This window comes from Semicossyphus pulcher, unplaced genomic scaffold (assembly GCF_022749685.1).
Source record: "Semicossyphus pulcher isolate SPU_LCO1_2020_fin unplaced genomic scaffold, fSemPul1.0.p SCAF_5, whole genome shotgun sequence".
NCBI lineage: Eukaryota > Metazoa > Chordata > Actinopteri > Labriformes > Labridae > Semicossyphus > Semicossyphus pulcher.
This window is the reverse complement of record NW_027211726.1, coordinates 33,662,501-33,690,167: the sequence shown is the minus strand read 5'-3', so window position 1 is coordinate 33,690,167 and position 27,667 is coordinate 33,662,501. Positions and strand designations below refer to the sequence as shown.

The window sequence follows — 27,667 nt, the reverse complement described above, 5'->3', positions numbered from 1 at the left end:
TGAAATCTGAAAGCATCTCTGATCATCCGGTCACCATCAGCATCATCAGCTGCAACCTCGGGAACGACTTCAACTTCATGTTTCAGCTGCTCAAAGCTCTCCGCTCTCTTGGTGTGGAAACCAAGCTGCACCTACACAACTCCTTCCTGTCTGTCAGCTCGGACGGAGACATCATGACCAGGACTGACGGGGTCTGGAGGTCACATGACCACAGCACAAGAGTCATTGCTGAACTGGACCAGAGAGGAGACCTGCTCACCAGAGTAGAACTGGGCTGTGCAGGTCCGGTGTCTCCTGATTATAGAGGAAATGTTTTGTATCTTCAGACACTGGATTGGCCAAGCCACCCTCAAATGTTTGTTCCAAGGGAGCTCCGTAAGAAGTACCCTTCGATCGACTGCCTGGAGGGGCTCACCTGGAGCTTGTTCTTTGAGAATGAAAGACGGCGTGCTCCTGATTATGTCCCACAGGGAGATCACGGAAAGAAAGCCGTGTGGCTGACAGAGCCAGGACCAGAGGAGCACATCGTCATCAAGCATATCAATAACATTCAGGATCTACTCGTGGAGATACGATACAATGCCAGAGAGGAAGTTGCGTCAGACCTTTACTACGTTCTAAATGAGTGCATATACAAAGTAAACGAGAACAATCTCAGTGTTTCTCTGGCGGGAAAGTTCATGAGCTCTGACAATCAAGCTGAAATAGAAAACTTCCGTCTGCATTTCAACGAGCCGCAGGGCGAGTCGTCCCTGCAGGAGCTGCGACAGGGCCTCAAAGCTTCAAAATTCACCGACTTCTGCCGCCAGACGTTCCAGTTCCAGCAGTGCAACTACAACTGTGAGAGGTGGGGCCGATACTTCATGGCCGCCGTGTTTTCAACATCTGTGCTTAACTTCAGAACCTTCTCGCTCTTCCTCATGAGTGTCATCGGCTGTGAAGTCGGTCGATCTCGGGGGACCGACAGCCCCCTGTGCACAGCGTTTGTGGGATCTGAACACCCCATGGAGACGGACCACCCCTTGCCTTACCAACCGCAACATCTGCGGAGAGGGTTCTACGGCTGCACGGTTGATAACTATGAAATGGCCCCGCAGGAGAGACAGATTTGGTTGGATCAAGTCTTGGCGAAGGAGAACTCCCTGTACATCAAATCAAAGCAGATGATGAATGCTGTCGACCACGATGAGCAAACAGAGCTGGACATCTTTGGGAGGGTCAAAGTCATGAACAAGTATGTGTTCTCATCTTACCTGGAGTTCTTCAGAGGAACACCTGAGGGGAAGAAACTCAAGAGAGGATGTGCTCCTGCTTTCAATGACCATTATCCTTAATGCTCAACGTGTGATTATAGTCGTCCATCTGATCGTGTATCCGCTGCATAGTTGGCTCGAGTATTCTTTTATGCTGAAAGGTCTGACACATAGACTGTATGTAGGAAGATGACGTAGCTTCCAAGCCAATAGGGATTCTGCATTCTTTCTAATGTCCAGCAGGGGGCGACTCCACTGGTTTTAAATAAGAGTTTGAGTGAATACAAACCAAACATGTTCCTAATGAGTTTATGGTCTCTGTCTCTAGTTTCAAGTCTTCTTCAACACAGCATGATGTTCATTTAGTCACTGATGCTCCCATTGAGAGTCACACAGACCAGGAAGAGGGGAGGGGTTAGGGCGGGGCTACCTGTGATTGACGGGTCGCTGCCAACTTGACCTTGACCATATTTTGTTCAGCGTTCTGTTAAAGAGGAGTCTGCTGTTTGCTGTGGATGCACCTTGCTAACCAAGCTAGCATTAGCTGATAACTAAGCTTTGGCTAACCCCTCGCACCTCCCCAGCTCCACCCTCTCGTCCAGTCATGGTCAAAAGATAGCGAGGGCTCAAACGAGGCTCCAAACAGCCGTCTGTAACACCAGTGTGAGGCGTCTCCGCGTCCGCTTCCTATATCCAGTCTATGGTCCGACACAGGTTTTGTTTTGCCTGATGCTCTCATCAAACTGCAGTACAGTGCTGCGTAGTCTACTTCTGCTGCTTCGCCTCAACGTGTCGTCATAGCAACAAGAGTGAAAAGCTTCACGTTTTCTTATAACAACTTTATTATTTGAGACATTTTTTTTCTTAACCAATAAAAGATTTAATAATCACAGATGCACTTGTGGTGATTTCTTTCATGACATCATTTTTCTGAAGGTGTCACACAGGTCAGAACACAGGGGACATAAATACACAGAGTGTGAAGCATTACTGATGCAAAGAGACAGCACACGAGATGTTCCAGATTAAAGTCAAACACTGGCAAAGAATTCAGACGACCAATGAGTGTTTTGTTACCGACACACACGAGATGGAAATGAGATGATACTTTAATACACATGAAGTGTTTGAACACAAGAACATCTTTGAGTTTTTAACAAAGGGATAAATACATTCTGTTTTCATGTCTCACTCTCTTTAAGATGGTACTTAACAGTTTGCACTTTTGATTCCACTGTGTATCTACATATGAACTCTATGCTTGGCATTAAAGTGGTTAACTAGTGAGATTTGTGCTTTAAAAGCAAGAAAAACGTGACACCTTAGAGCCCCTTCTTGATGTATCTTCTCCACCTTCAGGCCATGGGTCCATTTGTTGGAGTGCAGCATCTTTAAGCTATTAGAAATGTGCTTATGAAGTTATGAATACCACAACATTTAGCAGTTTAACCTCCTATAAGTGAAGAGAGCACGACCCTTTTACAGGCACCATGAATCACTGTTACACACGGGAGACAAGCAGGAGGGTGGAGTGAATGAGGGAAACATACACGGCTGTGTCTGGAGAAATGCCTCGCGTCTTTTGCACCAGTTAAATTCAAAATGAGGGTTTTAACCTCTGACGAACAAAGTGGTCGTTTAGTGTCTGAATGGATCAATGTTCGTTATTAGGTGTTGCTCTGCTGAACATGCTGCCCCCTAGTGTTCTTTCAGCATACTGAAGCCTTTCGAGTGCTGCTAACTGGATGCTAACACACCGGCCGAGTTTGATGCTGAAGCTGTCTGATTTTCTGAACAGCATCTCCTCCCGGCTCACAGGCGAGGTTTGAAACCTCACAAAGATCTCTCTGGAGTTTAATCTGAGGGGACATTGTTGTGTGAAAGAAGCGTCAGGGTGTTTATCTGATTTTAAAGACAACAGTCGAATCACATTCATGTATTTCAAACATGGCAACAAACAGCAAATGACGTAATTCATGGTGACCACATTGTTTCCTGGTAATAACTACGAGGATCAGCAGATTATTTTATTGCAGAGTTCAAAGTTTATTTGGCGATAAGAATTTAAAAGCAATCTAGCTTGAATTTGAACTTTAACTGGTGCAAAGGATGCTGGGTAATACACTAGCAGAAGTTAGATTTTACAGCATGAGAGAACTACGATGTTTGGAGGAGCTTTCTGTGTGCAGACCAGAGTCTGCACTTTGTATTCTGACACCTGACTGATGGACATGTTGTTGTAGAGTGTGGGTAAACTTCGGGCTGCTGACGTGTCGGTGTGAGCGCCGGCTCCTCACAGGAGGATGCAGTTGCAGGAGGAGCCCATCTGGCTGGCGAGGAGGCCGTACTGGGAGGTGGCTACTGACTGGATTAAGTTCCAGAAATGCTTGAAAGAGATTCCCTCTCCGTCTCCGACACCCATCTTCCTCAGGATCTCACTCAGGCCCTGCTCTGAGCCGCCCCCCTGTGGAAACACAAAGAACAACATGTGGAAATCAGAAATCAGGTTTTCTCATCAGGAGCAGAGCGAATACAAACCGAAAGGTGATTATGCAGCAACTGAACTCCGATGAGGAGTTATAATACTCGACAAAGTGACGACATGTAGGGCAGTGAACCACAGTTCTGATATCAGAGAAAGAACTGCCTCGATACAGCATCACGTTCCAATATCACAATATTATACACTTATACACTTTTTCATCGCACAAGACCGGAGCCTCCTGTTGTAGAGCAGAGCAGAAGAACTCTCATCCATCAGGTGGCGATGGTAAACAACACCTGTAGCGTTGGTCAGAGGTCACAAAATGTCAGCAGCTGCTGATTTCACACAGTTCGAGGGCTGAATCTGTTTTTCTTTACATTTAAAGTCTAAATAAATCAAACGGCTGCTCAACATCGTGTGTCACACATTTTAGAGGCGGATGATTTCAACATAAAAACACTGAAGAAGTTTAATGTAACTGTCAGAGGCTCTTTGGGGGACGCTGCACGCTGAGCGGTCGTTAGCCAGTTTTCAGGTCAGGGGTCCGTCAGTGTTGTAACCACGGGAGGACTGATCCACTGAGGTCTCCTCCAAAACAAACACTTAGAGAAGAAGGATGAGGAGCTTTCAGACGACAGAATCAGTCTGAAATAACGAATCGTGGAGTCAGAGGTGGAGCTTTCGGCTTGTGTTGATTTTGGCGCCCCCTGTGGACAAAGTGGTCCCTCTGATGTCTTTGCTGATCTTGTCCTGAACATGACACATGCTCAACAATCTCCTGCTTTCTTTTAACATTTAAACGTATCACTGGCTGTGAATCTGATGCTGACGCTGATGCTCTTGTTTGCTCGTGTGGCTCATGTAGAGGCAGCGGTGTCATAACCAGATAAAAACTCCTCACAGGAGCTTTAAAGGTCAGAGGCACTTTCTTTGTGCTTCTTTACCTGTCAGGTGTTTTTTAAGTGATGTCACCTGAAGTTCAGTTACGTGAAAAGCTGAAAAGACATTTTAATAAAGAAGAATTCATTTGAACCTTTCAGATGTGAACCGCATTGGTCTGACATTATTACACACAATGATCATTACAGGATATGAACGCACACAGTGACGTAGTTAATATAAATAACAGGCATGCACATCATGTTCTCTATCCACGCAGGCTTGATCTTATATTTAATGGAAACCAGAGAAAGGCGCATCAGAAGTTCCCAGTCTGAAGTCAGTTTGTTTTTCAGGATAAAACCCGAGCAGAGCATCACATCATCAGCGAGGATCGTTTAGTAAATGTTAGTGAAGAACATCTTCGGACACTTTGTGGATGGCAGAAGGTCCTGCAGACGATGTGCTGCTCTCACGTCGAGTTCACCTCATGATTATGACAGCATGATATAAAGACGAGTTATTATGTGCAGCTACATGCATGCTTTATTAAAGGTTTGTGAATGGATTGTAACACAACACTGTCTTACTGGGTCACCGTTTCATGCTACGCTCGCTCATGAAAGGCTAAAAAACTGTCCGCTAACAAAGAAACAGAAAACTTAAAATGAAAAACACATAAGAACAAAGGTGACATGAAATCCTGCTGAACGAGCAGGATGTGACGGATGCCGGGTGAAAAACTTCTGCAGGGTATTTCATTCATGCAGGGACTTTTGTTTCGATTTGTTACGTAACTTTAGCCCAAATGGTAAGCTAGCGTACATAGCAAAATGCTGTCAGCTAATTCATCCAGACTCACAGAGCTGAGCTTAGCTCCTACATTGGCTAACTTGCTTATTGCAAATGACTTCATCAGATAACGTAATCATTAAACCAACAGCAGATCCATGCAGCGTAGCTAGGTTAAAGCTTTCCTGCTAACTTTACAGGTAGCACAGTACTACCTGAGTGTTTACCGAATAACTACCAGCCGATGTGATCCACGAGTGATCCGTGGGTTGATTTTAGCCAACAGTACATGATGTAGCTAGCCGTACAAAGCAAAGGTGACTGATGAGAAGTGACTTTAGCTCAGGATGCTGACGCGCTGCTGCAGAGTGTGTGAACAGGATGCAGTTCACTGAACAGCCACTGGGGTCATACACAGCAACACAGAGCGCCTGCAGCACCTTTAAGTCTGGCTAACCAGGTGTTCCAGGATGGCATCTTTTAACCCAACACAATGACGATATATATTTTGAATATCTATATTTATATAATATATATGGCTCTCACACCTTTGTGTCATGTTGTCACCAGAGTATATGTTAGGGGGGATACTAGCGCGCTCACAGATTGCGTAAGAAGTAGTGATGTGATGCTGGGTGTCGGAGGTGCTGTGATAAACACAGATGCAGACAGAACAGCATATACATCACTTATATCCATTCCAATGTGTTGAAGGGTAACTCCTGTATTGTGATGTCCTGATGGCTAACACACAGCTCGACTCACTCACAGCTTGTGGCAGCAGGGCCGTTCCTCTCGCCTGCAGGTGTGTCGACACGCAGATGACAGAGCGGTTTACTCCTTCAGAAAACAAACACCCTCTTTGATGGTAGGTTGAATCACAGCTTCTATGATGGATTTTCCCAACAGTCAGCTAAGCCTGCTTCTTATATGTGTGTGTACACGTCTTTGTAGTGTGACTGTGCTGCTGAGCATGTTCCTGTGTGTGCGGTGAGTAAAGTGCTGCCACGCCCTGCCGCAGGCCGGCCGAGGGAAACAACATGGAGGCTGAGAGCAGCTTTACCTTCATCAGGGTGGGCATCTGGCTGGACAGAAGGTTCTTGAACTCATCTGTTTTCAGCGTTGAACTGTTGCTACCTGAAGCAGAGTGGAACTGGGTGACCAGCGTGTTGATGGCCTTCTCCAGGTCTGAAAACTGGAAGAACAAACAGAGAAAACATGTCACACTGTGTCTCTGCTTCGGGCCTCCACGCTGACAACAAGCAGCAAACGCATCATTTCTCCTGAAAGCACAAACAGTACGAGCATTAAGCTTGACTCGGGTAACCAGCAGCTTTGACAGATGTGAGGACACGATATGAAACAATGTAAAAGAGATGAATCTCCGGAGGGTTATCTGCTGAACCTGCAGCTCCACTCAGGATGCGTTCAGGTGTTTCCGTCAATCACAAACATGCAAACAGATCTGATTCTCTGCTTTAAAGCACGCCGAAGGAAAACGGAAGGTGACGCAGGTCATCATCCGCATCGTATCAATTCCTGAGTGCTGAATCATCTCCTGCTGCTCTGACTCGAGGTCAGCGAGAAGGAAGCAGGCAGACTGCAGGTATGTCAGGCCCGTCTGTACGTTTCCAGCAAGGTTTTTAAGAGAATAATGGAGAGATGTCTGAGGAGTGGGGTGTCTCACAGCCCCCCCGTACTTGGACGACAGAATAAGTGTACATAGTTGCAGAGCTGCTAAACAAACAGCAGGAGCGCTCTATTTGAATAAGGCCGAGCATGTGAGCAGCATTTCTTTGCCTGTATAGAGAAGCACATAAGATCCGCCCATCTCTACCTGCTAGCGAGTGATATCTCTACCTGTTAACCCTCTGAACTCTACAAACAGGTCGCCTGCCAGTGACCGGTATTTCTACTTAATGTGACGTCATTTCGCTCCATTTCTCTACAACCTGTTCAACCTCACTTTTATCAGAGTTGTGGAAGTTATGTGAAGAATGCTCTAGCTGTTGTGGTTTGTATTTTAGATGCACCTGACGACCACCTGCAGCCAGTTAACAACCTGCATCCATTTCCATAACCTGTCGGCCTTAACACCTGTTGTTCACACATTTATAAAGTTTTATAACTAAGCTGACAGAACAATCTAACACGGTCCTTCAGCAGCTTATAAGGAGCTTTTCATCATCACATGAGCTTCCTCAACAAACTGGAACGTGTGGTGATATTGTTGTCACATTTTTCATCCTTTAATCTTTAATCCAGTCTTTTAGCCAACATTGACAAGACATCGAAAAAGGTCTGAGAGGGGAGAAATAGAGGACCGACCTGAGGAAGGTTGATGAGTGACGGCTGCTGAATAGACATTAAAGGACGATTGTGTGTTTCTGTGGGCAGGTATGAACTTCATATCTCATTCAGATATTTTACTGTTGTTATTTCCATCATTTGATTGTCCTGTTTGTGTTAAATCAAATGTTCAGAGAAGTATAATTGAGGTTTTGGCTACTTGCAGAAGCAAGCATTTACACATGCATCAGTTATTTAGAGTCTTGGTCACCTCAGGTATGTAATCTCTTTTAGCTCTGTTTTTGGTCTCCTCCACCTCCTGAAGAAACCCTGTCTCTTCAGCTGTTAATGCTCCAATATGTTCATTAGTGTAATTAAGTTAATAAAGAGTAAGATGCTTATTTTAACACCAGAAACAGCTGCCACTCTCTTCAAAGCCACCACCAGACTCCATTGACAAAAGCTGTAATTTTACTTTGCAGCACACAGAAGCTGCTGAGCAAACGCTCCCTCAGTTTGTTTGTTTCTTTGAGCAATGGTGAGTTACAGAAATATTTTGTTGTATCCAAAAGTCACCAGAGTCACACAAAAACATAAAACAATGTAAAGAAACAGGGCAGCAGCAGAGCAGCAGCTCCTGTGTTCTGTGAGCTTAAATCCCTGTTTTTATGAATGGAGTCTGGTGTGTGTGCAGAGAGCGATGTAACGTCTGTGTGTGGTTAAAACAATCATCTTCCTCTGTAACAAAAAGGTCTATCTCTGTAGGGATCCTTTCTGTCATGTTGTCACACACTTAGAATAACAATCTGAGCCTGTCAGTGGAAACAACAAGAACTTTTAGTGGACGACCTTTGACCGGACACATTTATGGAAATCTACTGGAGCAGTTGCAAAACTTGTTTCAAAAAAACGTAAAAAACTAGAGCCTGACTTTAAAAATCCCTGCATTCCCCTTTAATGCTGATGCAAGCAGCATTAAAGATGGCCGCCTCTCAGTGAAACATGCCACAGTCTGGCTACAGTTATTCATTGCATGTGGGCCAACAGCTTTGTCAAAACCACACCCTTTGTGACTGATGCGCCACAAGCTGCTGCAAGCCCTCTTCACCTCGACAGAGACTCTCCCACAGAGCGAGCCAGAATCCGTCTGCAGACGAGGAACCGTGTTCACGACATTTCAACACCTCATTATATTCAGCAGGAATAAAGATTAAGGTGGTCCGAAGAAGAAACCACACAAGTCTGACGGACAGGCAAGAGATCGTGGAGGCTCTAGTTTATAGCTTTCATGTGTGTGCTAGCTTATTAAAAAGTCATATGGTAGACTTTTCTTTGACAGCACATGAATGGATCTGCGCTTTATTATTTAGTTTGAAAGACAAAAAACAACAGAGCCGTCTGTTTCTGTTAGCGAGTCCATTACCACACCCAAACACATCCTGATCTGAAGCCCGACACGCTTTCAAACCTCCTCACTGAGGTGAGAAGCTGGTTTGGGATTCTTTATAATCCTGAGCGGGCAGCAGATTCTCCCAGTGTCTCTCTCACCACAGGCTGCAGTGGAGCATTGTTTGTTCTGCAGAAACGTCTGCTGTCAGCTGGTTTTCATTATTTATCCTAAGCGTCAGGATGTAACTGGCTGTGCTGGTATTTCAGGGGAATTCTGGTCCTTCTAAACCATTTCTACATCGTTTGGGGTCTGACTGACTAACAAGTACATGTTCTGATCTTTCTGCATCAATTAGTAAGTTTCTTTTTTAACACAATATTGTGTTGATCCAAACGAACCGCTACATGCACCGAAGTCACACAAAAACATGAACTAACACACAAATACAGGCAGCAGCAGACCAGCAGCTCCTGAGTTCTGAGAGGTTAAATTAGAGTTTTTGTCAATGGAGTCTGGTGGAGTCAGAGATGAACTATTGGAGCCTGTCACTGACAAAAACAAGAACTTTGATTGGGAGCATTTCCCCAAAGGATTAAGTAGCTAATATCTGACAGTACAGAAAGCGTCCCTACAGAGACAGAGCTTTTCATTAGAGCTGATTTTTAAAACCAGAAACAGCTGTTACATCGCTCTCTCCAAAGCCCCCCCCATGATAGATCAATAACTTAATAATAAGTGTTAAAGGTCGTATTATAAAGAGGAAGCCATGCTGCGTTGCACAATCAGGTGGATGAGCCCCACCTGGGCCCTACATTCAAACGAGGACACGCCCCTGATTCAGTTACTGTGTTAGTAACACAATGGTTACACAAACGTTCTCCTTCATGGAGCTTGTTTGGCTGAATATGACTTTATATCTCATGTCTTCATGATAATATGTGTCAGAACGTTTGTGTGACGGTGTAACTGGACTCTTTCAGGGAGGGGCAGCTGGCAGCTGTCTGCACAGCGCCTCCGCTAAACTATAACTTTACCAACTGAATGTGTGTAAAGTTAAAGACCCGGGATCTTTGACACGGAATATCTGTCGGGTGTGTTCAGCTGAAACAGTTAAACTCTCCATGTCCGGTCGCAGTTGCTCCTCAGACGCATTTTTTCCGCCTGCGTGAGATGGCGCGTCTTCGGCAGGAAACGTCCTGTAATCACTCCCGACGTGTCCCTCACTTTAAAACGTCTCCTGATCTTCATCCACGTTACTATTTAGCATTAAACGAACCCAGCAGGACCCTTTTTCTCAGTATAACGTGAAAGTTAGTCTGAGTGTAAAGTTTAAAAAGTTTCCAGACTTCGTCCCTCTCTCTCCGCAGGTGTAACTCCTCACTGTTCAAAGTAAATGTAGAGTTTTCTTTCTTACCTGAGCCATGTCTGCGGTGACTTTCTGTCTTTTCTTCCTGCGTGTCTCTCTGCTGGCTGTGTGTGTGTGTGTGTGTGTGTCAGTGGATCGTTGCTTCTGTCACTAGCTGGCAGCCGTCCTGGATCCTCCCTCAGCCGGGAGGAGGGAGCAGCGGCCCGAGGGGCGATACCTCCAACCCGCCTTACAGTCTACCTTTACTCTCCCTCACACACACGCTCACACGTACACACACATATGCACCTAATGTTGTGCTTTGAACGTGATTGTTGTTCATGTACAGGACTGTGCAGAGTTAAAGCTTCCCTGTGAGGCGCAGACCGCGCAGCTCTCAGCTCATCCACATCTGGAAACCTTTAGCAGGACTTGGACGCGGTTGTTTTGCGCAATAACTGGCTTCAAGTCGAGGCTGGTTTTCTACTTTTCCTCCTCTCTGTCACTGAGTTAACCTCTTCATCACCGCTCTTAAAGGACAAGTCCGCCGTTTCTAAACCCGGCCCCTCATTTCTGACAGTCTAGTGTGTAAATGATGATCCAGTAGATCACAACCACAACCCACGTGCCCCTCATTGAAACCAGAGAAACAGTTCTATCGCTCTCTTCAAATACACCAGACTCAGTTGATAAAAGCAGTGATTACATCTTGTAGAACAAGGAGGTGCCAGTCTACCGTTACTACGCGTTATTGTGCGTTACACATGTTTCTGTGGGGATACTGCTCCTACAGGTAGGCTATAGCCTACGCTAAGTATCAGGACGAACAAGCCTCCTCAGTCTTTGTGCTCTTTGTGGGGAGAAATTAGCCCACAGTTTGATGAACCCAGCTCCCTCAGCATGTTCTTTTTTACTACAAGTTGTTCAAAATCAAACACTGACGGAGCAGGCTGTGCACCTCTTTGTGTTGGCCTGCACCAGGCTGATGTAGCTCATGGTCAGGGGGTAAACATGATTCAAATGTGTAACGAAGCATTTAAAACTCCAGCGTCACACAAAGTGAGAAGGTGAAGGGAAAATGATCTCAAAGACAAGTGGAGTCAAATCAAGCCTCTGGCTCATCGCTGTAAAAATCATTTTAAAAGGTCAGTCTGATATTTTTAAACCGTGACCCTACATGACCCTTACATGTTAGGGTTTAAATGACCAATAGAGATCAAACATTTTGTTTTGTCTCAGTAGATGTGTTCATCCTGCTGTTTTTTTCTTTTGTGTGTGTGTTTGTGTCATGATTATCACGTTGAGTCCAAACTAACCATTCCAAATGTCAGTCAGAGAAACTCTAACAAACCAACTGATGGACGAAGTTGTAGAGCAGCAGCTCCTGTCCTGAGAGCTTAAATCCCTGTTTTTCTGAATGGAGTCTGGTGTGTGTGCAGAGAGCGATGTAACGTCTGTGTGTGGTTAAAACAATCCTCTTCCTCTGTAACAAAAAGGTCTATCTCTGTAGGGATCCTTTCTGTCATGTTGTCACACACTTAGAATAACAATCTGAGCCTGTCAGTGGGAACAACAAGAACTGTTAGTGGACGACCTTTGACCCATCAAGGATTATGTTGCAGCCATTACAGCCTGTTTCACTGCTGCAGGATGAACACATCTACTGAGACACTCACACCTGTGAGTAGTAAAAATAGGGCCCAGGTGTACAAACTCCTGAATTGCCCTTCGCTGTGACACCATGTGGCCACCATGACACAGTTTTCATGCTGCAGGTTGATGTGCTAACCTTTGCAGACTTTTGAAGTGAGACGTTCAGACTGTGGGAAATGCCCTGAAGTTATGTTGTTGGAAAAGAGTTTTTGAATTAAAAAGGAGGGAGAGCCGGAGCGGGAGAAGGAAACAGGCACGGCCACATTCTTTCTGTGGGGTTTTATGACTTCAGACGGTGGGTGGGTGTCGAAGTGAGGGGAGAGCTTAACCACAAGAATCTCACTCAAGAAAAATACGGCTGAAGAATTGAAGGCAGCTCCTCGGCACAGACTGAAGGAGTGTTTCCAGGCTGATACTGCAGAGAGCAGGGAGGGTGTGTCAGAATATATGCTTCAATGATTTACACACTCACAGACACCCCCCCGCCCCTCCCGGTCCTTGTATCGGTGACACGCCACGCCCAGTCAGAGACGCCACAGCGGATTGTTTCAGTATGAGGACATCAACCTTCCCTGATTCATCCTCTGTGATACAAAGCTGAGCTGATCCCAGATGCTTTGCATTAACACACACACACACACACACACACACACACACACACACACACACACACACACACACACACACACACACACACACACACACAATGGATACAAACACATCCCACACAGCAAACATTCCCATCTCGTTACACAGAGCTTCCTAGAAGTCGGCACTAATGAGGGAAGACGAGGACACGTTGGAGGCTTTTCAAACGTGCAGGTTGGACCGTTCACGTCTCTGAAACGTTAAATATTTACAGTAAATTGATTTCATCTCTTTGACCTCTGTAGTTTGTGGTCGGGGAGGGCGGGGCCGACGAGAGACACATTACAAACAGAAAGATTTGTGCAGCGGCCCAGACAGCCGAACTTTAGGGACAGGAAACGCTGGATCCTACATTTCCCATAATGCCTCTCACAGAAGAATCATTTTTTGAGCCTTAGACTGTAGGAGGAGATTTAGCTAGGTGACATCACCCAGTGGTTTGTGGACTACCGTTTTGAAGCTCGGCGTTTTGACCATCTTGTTTTTTCTGCGGCACGTTTCATGGTGCCGGCTGAAAGATCAAAAACTCTTTGTACTTATTGATTGAGACCCGACACATGTAAAACTTTCTGTTGAGGTATTTAATAAAAACAGAGCGGCTAATCAATATATGTATCTGTTAATGCCAAACACACCGGAGTATTTCTTTAAGGAGCTTTACGAGGAAATAAGATACATCAGGCTGGGATCAAATATATCGAACAGTTTCAACTCTTTATAAGAGACTCTGAACTTCAGCTGTGTTCAAACCTTTCACAGGTTTCTCCACACACAGCCCGTCTCACTGCTGCTGAGTGTGTCCTGCCACATGCAGGTCGACACCTCCAACAGATAACGCAGCTCTCTGGCAGAAAACATTCATTGAGTTGAAAGAGCACAAACGAATCTTATAGAATCTGTGGAATAAAAGTGACGTGTTCAGGTGAGAAACTCTGTGCTGAGCTGAAGGTGAAAGCCCTCCAGGTGTTCTTTAAGTTTCTCCCTCACGTCCTCCCTCATCTCCACAGACGTGCTGTTGATAACTGAAAGCTGCTCACGGTGTTCATCACAGGACAGACGTCCGCTGTCCTCTGTCACCTGTCCCAAGTCTCCTTTGAGGTCGACCTCTGACACCAGGATAGTTTGAGCTCCGTCAGTGACCCCCTCCCTCTTTAACATGCTCTGTAATCCGTCTTCAGCGGGGACAGGAACCAGAACCACCTGACCCTCCGCACAGTCCTGGATCCAGAACAGCTGCTGAGCCACAGCTTCAGTTTGTCCCTCAGAAAGAAGCAGCTTCTGCTGAGAGCCTGAACCCTGCTGGTGAGGCCGAGGCGCTGCAGCGTGTGACCCCGGCTGCAGCAGGACTGTGGAGTCTGTTAAATCTGAATGGCTGCTTTCTAAACCCGTCCCAGGCCGTCTTTGCAGCCTGGCTGTCTGTCTGTCTTTGGCTCTTTCAGCTGTGCTTCCAGGACTGTTGTCATTGTTTCTGTGAATCTTTAGAGAGTCCTCATGCGACATGAGCTGCTCCCCTTCCCCAGAGTCTAACCCCCCCCCTGCAGCCTGTCCCTGTCCTCGTCCACAGTAGAAGCAGTGTCCCCTCTCCTCCTCTGACCAGCTGTTTGTGTCTGGAAGAAAACGACCCCCAAACTCCACCTGATCCTCACACCTGTCCTCAAACACTCCTGCATCCTCACATTTAGCCTCCTCCAGGTCACAGCCTCCTCTTCCTCGTCTCCTGTCCCCCCCCGGAGTCCAGCTCCGTCTGTCTTTGCAAACGTCTCGGTGCACCAGCAGAGCCTGTTTCAGTCGTTTATCCTGCAGCCTGAGCACGGTGCTCCGCAGGCGGTTCTCCCTGCGCCGGGCTGCGTGCAGCTGTCGTAAAGCCTTCTCCAGACAGTCGATGGCCTGGTCGTAACGCCTCCTCCACAGCAGGGGGCAGAGCTGAGCATAGCTGTGCTCCTTGGACAGGTAGAAGCCTGGAGGAGGGGGCAGGCGTCTCATGTAGCGTGACGGGGAGACGGGACGTGGCTCGGGCTGAGGGGAAGGACTGTGTTCCTCCTGTGAGAGCTGCTCCAGGTCTGACGGCTCCTGAGAAGATGCAGGTGTGTTTTCACGAGTCTCCTCAAGTGCAGCCTCTGACCTCTGACCTGTGGGTTCCTCTGAAGTAAGACTCTTGTCTGTTTCCTGCTCAGTGTCCTCCTGGCTGCCTGAGCGCAGATTCTTCCTACAGAGAAAGGATGAAGGCTTTCAGTTCCTGCAGTTCTCCTTTCCCTTGTGATGATGTAGCGATAGGTTATTTTATTATTTATTTGATCAATTCTTATTCTTTTTGCATTTACTCGCTTGCTATTCTGTCTTTGTGCTGCTGCAACACCCGGATGTCCCCTCTGGGGATCAATAAAGGATGATCTAAGAATCCTAATACAAGCTCAGCTCGTGAAACCAGAGGCGGCTCACCGCTCGAGACTTTCAGCAATGAAACTGCTTCACTCTGGTTTTATTGATCTGAATCTCCACGTGGATCATTTTAGAGAGGGGGGATTTATCCCTAACCTTAAAACCGTCTGAGCTTGTAGAACCGAGCTGAGCGAATGTTAGCAGCAGCTCGGCTCGCAGCCCCTCCCGACACGCCGTGTTTGCAGGAACCAGATCTCTGATGAGAAACTGCTGCGCGTAGTTTTAATGATCTTTTTACAAACAATGTGTGGCAGGTGAACAGGCTTCCTCATAGGAAGGATACCTTTCTAAACTGGCAGCATTATCAATCAGTATATTGTGATTAACATCAATATTTTTGGAATATAGAAAATAAAGTATGATTGTAAAAACAGCATATCAACCTTTGTGAGTTGATCAATAAGAATGATTTACAAACAGAATAAAAACATTGAAACTGTAATCAATTTAAAAATAACACCATAATTATACACATACATTGTTTTGCAGGTTGCTTTTACTTTGAAAGGCCACATTAAAGTCACTAATGTCAGAACCAGGAAGTGAACAGTTGAACAAGCCGATACAAGAACAGACGACTCCTGTCCTGAGCATGTGTGACATCACGTCCTGACTGCACACAGGTGAAGCTCCTGACCTGCCCAGCTAAGTAGCTTGTGTTTACCTGACAGAAGCGTCCCGTCGTTTCTGCAGCCTCCCTGCTCTCTTGGATTTAGATGTTGAGGAGGAATCAAACAGAGTCGGGAAAGCATCTTCTCTCAGTCTTCTGATCCCACTGTGAGGAAGAATTATGACACTTTACACAGCTGTCCAAACACCATCAGCTGAAGCTGCTTATCAGACACACGTGGCTCAACTCTCATGACCTGAGTGAGTGCACTCACCTGTATCCGGTCAGTTCAAAGCTCTCGGGGGTGAAATGTTGCGAACAAAAGTAGACAAAGTCGCTCTGAGGGTCCCAGGAGTCGGCACGGCGGGAGTTTGTGATCCAAAGGTTCCTACGAGTTGCTCCTTTCGGCAATCTGGTGATGACAACAGCAAATTACAGTGGAATAAACTCATATTATGTTTACTGTCATTGTGATGCAGACATAATTATACTTCTGAAAACACTTTAAAAGTGCGCAGGTCCACCACCTGAACACAAAAACCTCCTCAGCCTGTCAGGCTGGAATATCTGTTCAGCCAAAGGATCGACAGTGCAGGCAAATACAAAACCTGCAAATATAAATACAATACTGGAAGACAAATCAATATAAATCATATGACCCTAAGGTCGTATGAGCTGTGCCACGTGCTCACTTGTGGAAGGTGATTCCAGCATCACGACTCTCGCGGTTGTCCCGAGATTTGCAGCCGCCTGCTGAGCAATGTCTGGGCATCTGAAGGTGAGAGACAGTTTTATATATGATGATATGAGTGAGGCCACAGCAGTCAGGGGTTCATTTGTAAAGAGAATGGCTGCTATCTTTAAGTACTCAAATGTTACATTCAAAACTACCACTGCTGTCTCACCCTCCTTAATAAAGAAAGTATATAGTACAGTATCTATCTATCTTTTTTGGTGTCAGCACTTGAGGGCACTGTTGCTTTGTCTGTGTGTTGCTCATTGTTTTGTAAATAAAGTTTTGACGCAAAAAACCCATTGACTTTTCACTGGCTCTGTTAACTGTGAGCAGTGTGCTGTCCTGGACGAGCGAAATTACAAAGCTAAGGAAATAAATGTGACGGAAATCCTTCTTAATGCTGCAGTTGAAGCGTTATTTCCGCGGACAGCTGCAGCTGCAGTTTACAGCTGTTGATCCAGGAGTCTACTTGTAACGATTTGATTTTAAACAACCGTCAATTTATTAATTAACCAGTCTTTTGAGACATATATAAAATCAGTGAATACTTTGTTTTACCATACGACAGCTGACTTGTCTGCTAATTTTGCAACGCTAATTTTGGTCATAAAACAAGCTAGCCAGGAGCTAACATCAAGCTAACCCGGTGTAAACGTCACTGACGTCACGCAAGTAACACGTTTCCGTTTGATATTTAGGTTCAGTAAACATCGTGGGGTTAAATGATGGTTCGTACGTATTAAAATATTAAAATATTACCCTGCACTGCAGATTTTGACCTCACGAAGATGGCTGACGTTTTCTTCATTCACCTTCTTCCTCCTCGTTCTTCTTCGACTGCGTCGTCCTTCTTCTTCTTTAGTGGTTATTTTTGGCTGACCAGCTTACAGGCGCATTACCGCCACCAACTGGATGTGACCGTGGAACAAACGCTGACGCCTTGTTCCTCTTTCCCTTATCCTCCCTTTGTTTTGGTAAATAAATATATATTTAAAACATGCAGTTTACATGTGTGTCATGTTTTGTAAAGCACTTTGTAACCTTTTGTAGTGCTATACAAATAAACGTTATTATTATATATTTAAAGAGGTCTTAAGGCATTTGAATACAACAGTACTGCTAATTTCCACCAAGTGTATCATTAAACTACACAATGTTATTATTTATACTATTAATTATTGTTATAGTTCTGTTGCTCCAGTAGATGGAGCCATGTTCAGGAGTTAATTATTTCTATAAGTAGTTTGTTCCTGACTTCGTCTCTACATTAGCTGAGCTGAAACGGCATGTCGAGAGTATCTAGCTTCCGTATCGTGACGTATTTCCGAGTGAAACAGGACGTGCAGGCGGGACATATCATTAGAGGGATTTGATTGGATCGTTGAGAAGTGGGCGTAGACAGACGTTCTCCACAGCGCAGTAGCTAGCTAACTGAGCGAGCGTTCTTGGTGCTCTGCGGCTAAATGTTGCAGATTGATTGGTTGAAATTGTTTGGTGCTAACTTACGTAAGCACGCGTGAAATTTAGTTTTACTGGAAGAAAAAAAGATCTGATTTTAATATAAGAATACGAAGAAATGGATTCTCTGTATTTTTTTGGCCTATATTGTCAAACAGATGCACAATGTGAGCGGGGATGTGATCGAAAAGGATTAAAATGACATTTTTCATTTCACCTCGACTTTAACAATGTTTCTTGTTTACTGGACTCTTTTATTCCTGTCAGGCTTTTACACTTAAACAATATAAAATAAAATCATTGAGCGGCAGGTGTCACCTTGAGGCCTCAAGTGATGCGCAGTGGATGATAATGTTATTAATAATAATTAATAACATTTACCCTATTATTAAATGTTTATAGACTAGGTTCCTCCAGGTCTTACTATTACTCTTTATTTTGATGATGCAGGATGATTAGAACTGTATTGTGATTTAATACACTGATGATGATGATGATGATGATGATGATCAGTGTTGAACAGGGAATGAAATACAAACCTGCCACCTTCCCGTCACAGCTGAGTTAATGTTGGCTGTGGCAGGTAAAAAGAAAATGTTCTTATAAAGTAATTAAAGTTAACAAAAGTTACTGTGATAATATATATTTGTACTGTCAGGTAGCACATCTTCTTCTCGCTATAAATGTTATCAAACACACTTCATTGATGAACCTATCTTAAAAGAATGCGTGTTATACTGAGGATGAAGAAAAGCTGCCATGTTTTCATGTTAAATAACCCAAAGAGACCTGACGGAGCATGTCTGACAGTCTGGTGCTCACTGAGCTCCGTCATTTGCTCACTGAATAAAGGGGTGATAAAAAACACACACACAGACTCAGATGCTTTAACTCAAGCACTTCCTCATTTGTTTAACACAGGTACAGAACAAGAATAAGCAACTTTATGAGATACACTGACAACGTGCTAAAAACAAAGTACGACATAGATGAGACAGTAGAAAGGCCGGGGGACAGAGATGATGTTCAGCAGTCTTCCTGACATGACGTGAAACCTCCGGACGATTAGCTGAAAACACAAGAAGGAAGAGAGGGTGGTGAGTCTAATCTGAAGAAGAGGAGAAACCATGTCTAGCTGCTTTTGGATTAAACCTTTGAAATACCTCACCTGCAAGAATTCTGAGGAAGACTTTCAACAGGAATTTAATGGATTAACAGAGTTTGAAATGTACCCGATCAAAGGTCGTCCACTAAAAGTTCTTGTTGTTTCCACTGACAGGCTCAGATTGTTATTCTACTTGTGTCACAACATGACAGAAAGGATCCCTACAGAGATAGACCTTTTTGTTACAGAGGAAGATGATTGTTTTAACCACACACAGACGTTACATCGCTCTCTGCACACACACCAGACTCCATTCAGAAAACACTGATTATACTTTGCTGAAAACAGACATTGCTGGTCTACTGTTGCCTTGATCTGCTATTAATGTTTTTGTTATTGTGTGTCCTTGCTGTTTTTGAATACAACACAATATTTATGTAACACACAATAACAAAAACAAACTAACTGATCAAGGCAGCAGTACACCAACAACGTCTGTTTTCAGCAAAGTATAATCACTGTTTTTATGAATGGAGTCTGGTGTGTTTGCAGAGAGCGATGTAATGTCTGTGTGTGGTTAAAACAATCATCTTCCTCTGTAACAAAAAGGTAACAACAAGAACTTTTGGTGGACGACCTTTGACCCATCAAGGATTATGTTGCAGCCATTACAGCCTGTTTCACTGCTGCAGGATGAACACATCTACTGGAGACATTCACACCTGTTTGCACCTGTTTGTCATTTAGACCCAAAATATGTTAAAATAGGTAATTATATAATTATAAGATATAATAATTTAACTCCATGTATACTGCAATCAGACTTTATGTGACTCTGTTCACATAATGTTGCTTTTGGATCATTTTCTCTTCAATAAATCACAATGTAAATTCCTAAACATATTGTTACTGTTGCATTAAATACATTAATTATGCATCACAATAAACCTGCTTTACACCGACTAATATATTTTTGTTCAGTCGAGAACAACAAACATGTTTTCACTATTAGAAACTAGAGCAGCGACACAGAAACGAGTACAATAAAGTTCTTTTGAATCTAAATGAAAGGCAGATGTCAGCACTCACATGGAGGTCATGTCGTTGAGGGCGTGGTCCAGCTCCTCACTGATGGCTTTGTACTTGAGCTTCTGTGCGTACAGCTCATCTGTTGGTCCACACACAAAGAGGAGAGAGAGGAAGAAGAGGGTGACATTGGTGTGGTGCAAAGTAAGCAAATATAATAAGAATAAAAGGTCAATAATAAAAATCAATCATGTATTGTAATAGAAAAGAACATCATCTTAAACATTGATTGGAACCTGAGTTAAACTTTAAACACATCATGTGGTGGACCTGTCTGAAGTGTATTTAAAGAGTGCACCGAGAGGTACTGGGGAAAAGTGTAATCAATGTCGAACCTTCCAGATCGTCGATAGTCTTCTCCAGCTTGGCCACAGACCTCTCAGCAAACTCAGCTCGAGTCTCAGCCTGACAGGACGAAACAGAACGTACACTTCAGAGAAATACAGACAGGTGTGTTAACCTTTGAGGTTTTCTTCATCATCCCTCTCTCTCACCTCTTTGAGTTTGTCCGTCAGGATCTTGATCTCTTCCTCATACTTGTCTTCCTTTTGAGAGTACTGAGGAGACAAACAGCATTCACATATTCTACATGAAACAGATCTACATGTGGCTCCATGTCAGCTTCTCAAAGAAAGAAAGAATTAACACATTTGTATTTTCTGTAAAATGTTGATTATTTTAAAAATGTCTCTGTGTTAGGCCGGGCGCCGATCATTGTTATGACTGAATAAAGGGAACACGAAAGAAAGAAAGAAACAGAAAGAAAGAACGTGGATGAGCTACACACTCCATGAACCAGCCCCTTAAACCTGCCTGAAGAAGAACAAACTCCCTCCTGCTGGAAAATGTCATGTTTGAACTGGACACAAACAGTATGCAGCAGAAACATTCAACGTAACAGCACTTCCAAGAGATACTGGCCAAACCTGTGCCTCCAAACACTTCTACAGACAGTACGCGATACGGTACACGATACGATCCGGGACCCGATTCAGGACGTGACTCGTGATTTGTAAAAACAAATGAGGACTTTTGATTTAAAGGGGCTGGTGCATCTCTTATCTTCTTTTCTTTTTACCACTGTCCGACATTATCCCGCTGTCTTCTTCTTCTTTTATCCCGCTGTCTTCTTCTTCTTTTATCCCGCTGTCTTCTTCTTCTTTTATCCTGCTGTCTTCTTCTTCTTCTTCTTTTATCCCGCTGTCTTCTTCTTCTTTTATCCCGCTGTCTTCTTCTTCTTCTTCTTTTATCCCGCTGTCTTCTTCTTCTTCTTCTTTTATCATGCTGTCTTCTTCTTCTTTTATCCTGCTGTCTTCTTCTTCTTTTATCCCGCTGTCTTCTTCTTCTTTTATCCCGCTGTCTTCTTCTTCTTCTTCTTTTATCATGCTGTCTTCTTCTTCTTTTATCCCGCTGTCTTCTTCTTCTTTTATCCCGCTGTCTTCTTCTTCTTCTTCTTTTATCATGCTGTCTTCTTCTTCTTCTTCGTTTATCATGCTGTCTTCTTCTTCTTTTATCCCGCTGTCTTCTTCTTCTTTTATCCTGCTGTCTTCTTCTTCTTCTTCTTTTATCCCGCTGTCTTCTTCTTCTTCTTCTTTTATCATGCTGTCTTCTTCTTCTTTTATCCCGCTGTCTTCTTCTTCTTCTTCTTTTATCATGCTGTCTTCTTCTTCTTCTTCGTTTATCCCGCTGTCTTCTTCTTCTTTTATCCTGCTGTCTTCTTCTTCTTCTTCGTTTATCATGCTGTCTTCTTCTTCTTTTATCCCGCTGTCTTCTTCTTCTTTGGCCAATTCATTTCCGTTCACATTAGCATCATTCATGTCATAAGTGCCAGTTATGAAGTGGTGAGGCGAAATCGCAGGGAAATCTGTTTGTGAATTAAAATATCGATACTTGGCGCCAGCCTATCAGTTATTGAATTGCACGAGTCAGGACGATGATATATTGCTGAGTCGATATTTTTTTACTGGATGAAGAACTTCTTCAGCTGATTGAACGTTAATGTGATCCAGATCTAAGTTTGATGCTTGAATCAAACCATAGATGGCGCTGTAGCTCGTAGTCTGTGTATAGGACGTGGATGTAGCCACTGTGACATCACGCCTTGGTTGTTTTTGGGAGCCAGAAGTGACCATATATGGATGATGGGCGGATGCACATCGTTACACTTTATATTGATGCAAGAAGATGACAAACATCCACAGCTCTGTGTAAAAGAACATTGACGCAGGATTCATGGAGGAAGTGTGCATCTTATAACAACAGAGCCGACGGACGCCCTCAGAGGTGATCATCAGGTGTACTCTGCTGTCAGGTCTAACTTTAGTCACCTCCGTCAGAGGCTGTGTGTGCCCTCTGCACAGTCTGACAGGAGACAGCAGGGGTCATTACCTTTTCAAAATAAAAGTGCTTCCTGTGTGTACCTTCTCAGCCTGAGCCTCAAGAGACTTCAGGTTGTTGGTGACGTTCTTCAGCTCCTCCTCCAGCTCTGCACATTTTCTGATGTTGAGAAACCAGAGTGTAAATAAATGACTCACGTTATACAAACAGTTTTAATAAACAGAATTACTCACGCCTCAGCCAGCTCCGCCCTCTCCTCCGTGCGCTCCAGCTCTCCTTCTACAATCACCAGCTTACGAGCCACCTGCACACACATGTCAGATACATCAGGTGATATCAGGTGTCAGACGTGAGAGGCTGCTCCTTTAAAGGTGTAATTGTAATCTGCACCAGTCTGGTGGTACAAACAGGGTCTGACCTCCTCGTACTTGCGGTCGGCCTCCTCTGCGATGTGTTTGGCTTCTTTCAGCTGAATCTCCTGAAGCTCCATCTTCTCTTCATCCTTCAGAGCCCGATTCTCGATCACCTTCATCCCTCTGCACACAAAGCATCCATTATCACCTGCGTCTACACACATGTAGTGAACAAAGGAATGTGTTTGGACATGACGCTGTGCATCGTTTGTTTTAAGTCTCATCTTTCTGTCATGCTCTGTGAACTCTTCTGTCTCTGGACGATCACGTGGGTCCAGCTGTCTCCGTCTTTGTTGGGTGCATGTTGACAGGAGCTTCTGAAACAGTAACTTAACATCTCTTAGAGATGGTGGTGTTGCTGCCCTCCAGTGGTCTAACATGTCGCTGTGCTGCAGTGATGTACAGGTGCACTCTAGGACCCTGTGACATCACCGCTGGGTGTGGCTAAATGAGCACATGTCTGACATGAAGCTTTGCCCCAGCGGGGCAGTTAAACCCTGACTGTCAGTGAGCTGTTCTGGTGGTCCTGAGGTAACATCGGCTTTGAGCCAATCACAGGAAGCGGTCACCTCTCGCTCTCGTCTGCAGCCTTCTCCGCCTCCTCCAGCTTCTGCAGAGCGGTCGCCAGTCTCTCCTGAGCTCGGTCCAACTCCTCCTCCACCAGCTGGATGCGCCTGTTCAGGGAGGCCACCTCTGCTTCAGCCTGAGGACAGAGAGGGACGGAGCAGACGGAATAAGATCACTTATTAGTTGCTCTCAGGCTGATGGAAAACATGTTCCTCGCTTGTTTTCAGGGATCGAACGGTGATCTCCTGTCTGCTGTATTGGCCTGTGCATGTTAACTCCTGCGTGTTATGTTTAGGCTATAATGAATTCCTGGTCTGTGTGCAGCAGTGTGAATGCTTGAGGAAGAATACTGGTCAGGTATTTATTGCAGATTGAGTATCTGGAAAGAAATGTATGGAAGCTTTAGATTCTACACGGGTGGAAACACGACTCTGAGCTACAGGACGAAAAGTAAATAATTCAACGCTGACTTTTGGTCTCATGCAGGACTCAAACTGTCCTGGATGATAGACGTGTGTTTGATTGTCCTTTAAGGATAAACGTGTCCATCATGGAAAATTGACACTTGGCATTGACACTGACAAAAACAGTAACTTAACAAAGGAGTTGGTGGTCCTCTGCTGCCTCTGTCGGTAGCTTTGTTTGATGATGTGTGAACATGATGTTTTAAATGGTACGTTCAGACCCAACACAATATTTGAGTAACCATATTTAACATCACAAGACGGGATGAACACAAAAAGCTGCAGGCAGCAGCAGAGCAGCAGCTCCTGTGTATGTGAGCTTAAATCAGTGTTTTTCTGAATGGAGTCTGGTGTGTGTGCAGAGAGCGACGTAACGTCTGTGTGTGGTTAAAACAATCATCTTCCTCTGTAACAAAAAGGTCTATCTCTGTAGGGATCCTTTCTGTCATGTTGTCACACACTTAGAATAACAATCTGAGCCTGTCAGTGGAAACAACAAGAACTTTTAGTGGACGACCTTTGACCTTTATGTTGCAGCCATTATAGCCTGTTTCACTGCTGCAGGATGAACACATTCACGCACTGTTTGTACCTGTGAGCCATTCACACCTTAAATGTGTATAAATGGAGCCCAGGTTTAAAATACCAGAACTCCTCTTAACATTTAGCGAATAGTGGTAAAAGAAAGAAAGTTGGATCCTTGTCAGAGAAGAACTACATTGGGCGGATTCAGTGACCTGGGGGGACTGGACGATGCACCTTAAAAGGACCTGGTCCATTGTTAAGCTCACAGTGAAGTTCGAGCGCCTGACATCATGGTTAAAGAGGGCTCTGATCCCCCGGCAGCTGTCAGCGTCCACACGGGGCAGAATGTGGAGAATGGAATGAGCAGGGATAAGATGGATTGGTTTACAGGGCAGCATCACGGCTTCTATCAGAGCCTCAGGTCACAGCTCAACACACACAGTCACAGTGAGAAGTGATCTTTAGATGACCACTGTGTGACAGTCATCTCCTGAAGACACCGTCACTCATTTTAAAAACAACTCTAGTGTCCTCAAGAGGAAATGCACTCTGAATCTTGCCTTATATCCGGCTTCATGCTGTGGACAGCTGGTCAAACAGACAACATTCACTCTGATCAATGAATGACTCACATCGGCAGCCTTCTTGTCGGCCACCTCCAGCTTCTCCTGAGCATCCTTCAGGGCCTCCGAGTACTTATCGAGCTCGTCCTCCGTCCCCTTCAGCTTCTTCTGCATCTGCAGGAGTTCGTCTTCATGCTGAGGAGGAGATCACACACAGTCAGCACGTTCAAAGACTGTGAAATATAATAACGTCTAGTTACTACAGTTACACATGCGGTCACATTCAGGCTTAGAACAATACTCATGATTTAAAGCAGTTTGCACTTTCTCTGATGTTTTCTTATTCAGAGTAAGAAAGAGAAACATTCCTGATGTACGTTACAGGCAGCGCATTAGGAGGCAGTAACCCGCCTTTAAGTGTAGAAGTCTTTGGTGGTGGACTTGTAACTTTTCTTACTTAATTTAAGATAAACTTATAAATGGATGTAAGGACGGGTTCTCTGAATGAGCAGCATGAGACGGAGGGCTGCTGAATCTGACCACCTGCTCCCCTTCCTCTCCCTGGATGATGCCCAGGACAGGAGACCTCCTGTTGTGCTGATACTGAGATTCAGGTGATTGTTGTTGCACCATGTGACTTCTAAACTCCTCCTCTTTATCAGAAAACTTTTAAAGTGGCAAGAACCTAAATTAGAGAGGGAGTCTGAGGAGTAGAATATAAAGAACAGTGGCACCAGTAGAGTTCCCTGAGGTACGCCAGTGTTGCTTATCACAGCCTCAGAGGCACCGCCCTCCACTCTGACACACTGAGGCCGGGCAGTGAGGCGGTCTCAGGGTGCTTTCCCCCTGTGAGGCAGGGCCTGGAGAAGAAGGTAACTCCCACAGCGCTTCTTGTTCTCAAAATGTACGTCAAGAAGACGATAACATCCCCCAGTCCAATGTGCTGGTGTGTTACATTTAGTGGGTCCCAGGAAGTAGTTAACAGGGTCTAAAGGTGCCACAGAACCAGCCTCTTATTGGCTGCGACGTCCTTTTTTGGGCCTGACACTGAAGTTTGGGTTTACTGAGAGGCTCGGAGGTAGCCATGGTCTTGATCGTTGGCATAACGTGAAGTCCCAAAGAGAGAGGAGAAATGGGGCAGCGATTTGTTGCCTGTTTGAGCTGCATTTTGGGATTGTGTCGTTTTAAAGAACAGGTTCAGGTTAGTCTCTGTGTCCCCTGTACTACTCGGAAGGCTAGGTCCTTTAGCGTCCTGAGTTTCATCCTGTCCCACACCCCGTGTGCATGTTTTGGTCTTCTCCATGTTCTTATTTCATCCTCTGCCATGAAACTCTTCTTCTGTTGAGAAGGAATATTAGGACGACTAAAGCAAGGCCGTCTCCTCTCTTCTCATCGCTCTCTTTGTCCATGTTAGCATGAAGCTAGCTAATTCAATGGAGCCTTCTGGTATATTCTCACCCAGCCATGTTCCAGTGAAGCAGAGCAAACTGAACCCCCTGTAGGACTGTTTGCTGTTCACGAAGGACACTCTTCGTCTTGTTGGCATCAGTCACAGATGGAAGACAGGTTTTGAATGACAGCATCTCCTGCAGATGAAACACTGGAGGAAACTTCTGTTCAGTCGTCCAGCAGCTTGTCGAGGTGTAAGCAGCTAACGTGTTCGCATGGAAAAACTCTAAAACCACCAACGCTTCAGCAGAAGCAGAAAGTGAACGAAGTGCTTGAGATTAACAGAAGAGTGAAGAAGAGAAATGTCCAGAAACATGTGAGTGAGTTTCTTCAGACTGCAGGACGGCAGACTGCCTCCTGACGGGATCACGGAGAGGCCTGGTGGATCAGCAGAGTGGATCCTGCTGAGCTCTCTGACCAACGTTATTCAGTGTAAAGAGCAGAAGTCCTGATGACTTGCAGGAAAAGCTTCTGATAAATGAACCAGTGTTGATAGGCAGTTCATCACAGAACCACATATAGTCGTGCATGCAGCATCATGTCAGTGTTTTGCTTTTGTTTCTCTAAAGTATGACATATTTTAGCGTTCGAGGCTTTTTGGCTCCAGAACCATCGGAGCGCTTCCCGACCTGAACCCAACGAAGGATCCGGTCTCAGGTTGTGTCCGGACGGTGTGTGAGCTTTGGTTATTTTTAAAATTGACTTCATTAAAATGTTATTATTGCTTCTCTCTCTGTCCATGCATGCCATGAGTCATGCAATGCAACGTCCTCGGGGAAGATGGAGAGTGACAAAGCCAAAATAGAAGTCCAGGTCTGCAGCTGGTGCCGCTCCGCTCGCAAACCTGGCAGCACGAGCCGGATGCATTAGGTCACACCAGGTCTTCAGGGCGCAGATACGGGCCAGGTGAAGACCTCGGATCAGATCTTCATCAACATCCATTCACCTTTTCTCTACTACCTGACATTTATAGCAGACAGTCACACCTTTCACCACAGGAGGAATCATTACTGATAAGATAAAGCTCACCGATACAGACTCACTTTGCCTCCACAGGCTGTTACATTCAAGTCTTTTCAGTGTTTTCACACCTGTCTTCATCACCCACCTGTTTGCTCCTGTCCTCGGCCGCCTTCTTGTCGGCCTCAGCCTGCTCCGCCTGGTCCAGAGCGTTCTCCTTG

General features: G+C 44.9%; 3 protein-coding genes across 3 annotated transcripts in view; all 3 read right to left on the bottom strand.

Annotated features, from left to right (window-relative positions):
• Positions 1–2,077: 2,077 nt before the first annotated feature.
• On the bottom strand, positions 2,078–10,604 carry s100v2 (S100 calcium binding protein V2). Its single transcript, XM_069681912.1, has 3 exons — positions 10,503–10,604; positions 6,473–6,604; positions 2,078–3,717 (listed from the first exon to the last, which is right to left on the bottom strand). The coding sequence occupies exons 1-3, from the start codon at positions 10,509–10,511 to the stop codon at positions 3,547–3,549; spliced, it is 312 nt and encodes a 103-aa protein (XP_069538013.1). The 5' UTR covers positions 10,512–10,604; the 3' UTR covers positions 2,078–3,546.
• A 2,730-nt stretch (positions 10,605–13,334) lies between these two features.
• Positions 13,335–17,309, bottom strand: thap7 (THAP domain containing 7). The gene is made up of 5 exons (XM_069682119.1): positions 17,286–17,309; positions 16,476–16,555; positions 16,058–16,195; positions 15,838–15,948; positions 13,335–14,940 (listed from the first exon to the last, which is right to left on the bottom strand). The coding sequence occupies exons 2-5, from the start codon at positions 16,553–16,555 to the stop codon at positions 13,653–13,655; spliced, it is 1,617 nt and encodes a 538-aa protein (XP_069538220.1). The 5' UTR covers positions 17,286–17,309; the 3' UTR covers positions 13,335–13,652.
• A 1,551-nt stretch (positions 17,310–18,860) lies between these two features.
• The window catches only part of LOC138609517 (tropomyosin alpha-3 chain), an 8,939-nt gene continuing 132 nt past the window's right edge, over positions 18,861–27,667 (bottom strand). Inside the window, exons 1-10 of the mRNA XM_069682150.1 lie at positions 27,595–27,667; positions 25,107–25,232; positions 23,488–23,621; positions 22,924–23,041; positions 22,739–22,809; positions 22,589–22,664; positions 20,663–20,725; positions 20,504–20,573; positions 20,172–20,250; positions 18,861–19,046 (exon numbers count right to left, since the gene is read on the bottom strand). The exon at positions 27,595–27,667 is cut by the window's right edge and continues 132 nt beyond it. Of these exons, the coding sequence (XP_069538251.1) occupies positions 19,043–19,046; positions 20,172–20,250; positions 20,504–20,573; positions 20,663–20,725; positions 22,589–22,664; positions 22,739–22,809; positions 22,924–23,041; positions 23,488–23,621; positions 25,107–25,232; positions 27,595–27,667 (814 nt within the window). The 3' untranslated portion in view covers positions 18,861–19,042. The remainder of the gene's footprint in view (positions 19,047–20,171; positions 20,251–20,503; positions 20,574–20,662; positions 20,726–22,588; positions 22,665–22,738; positions 22,810–22,923; positions 23,042–23,487; positions 23,622–25,106; positions 25,233–27,594) is intronic.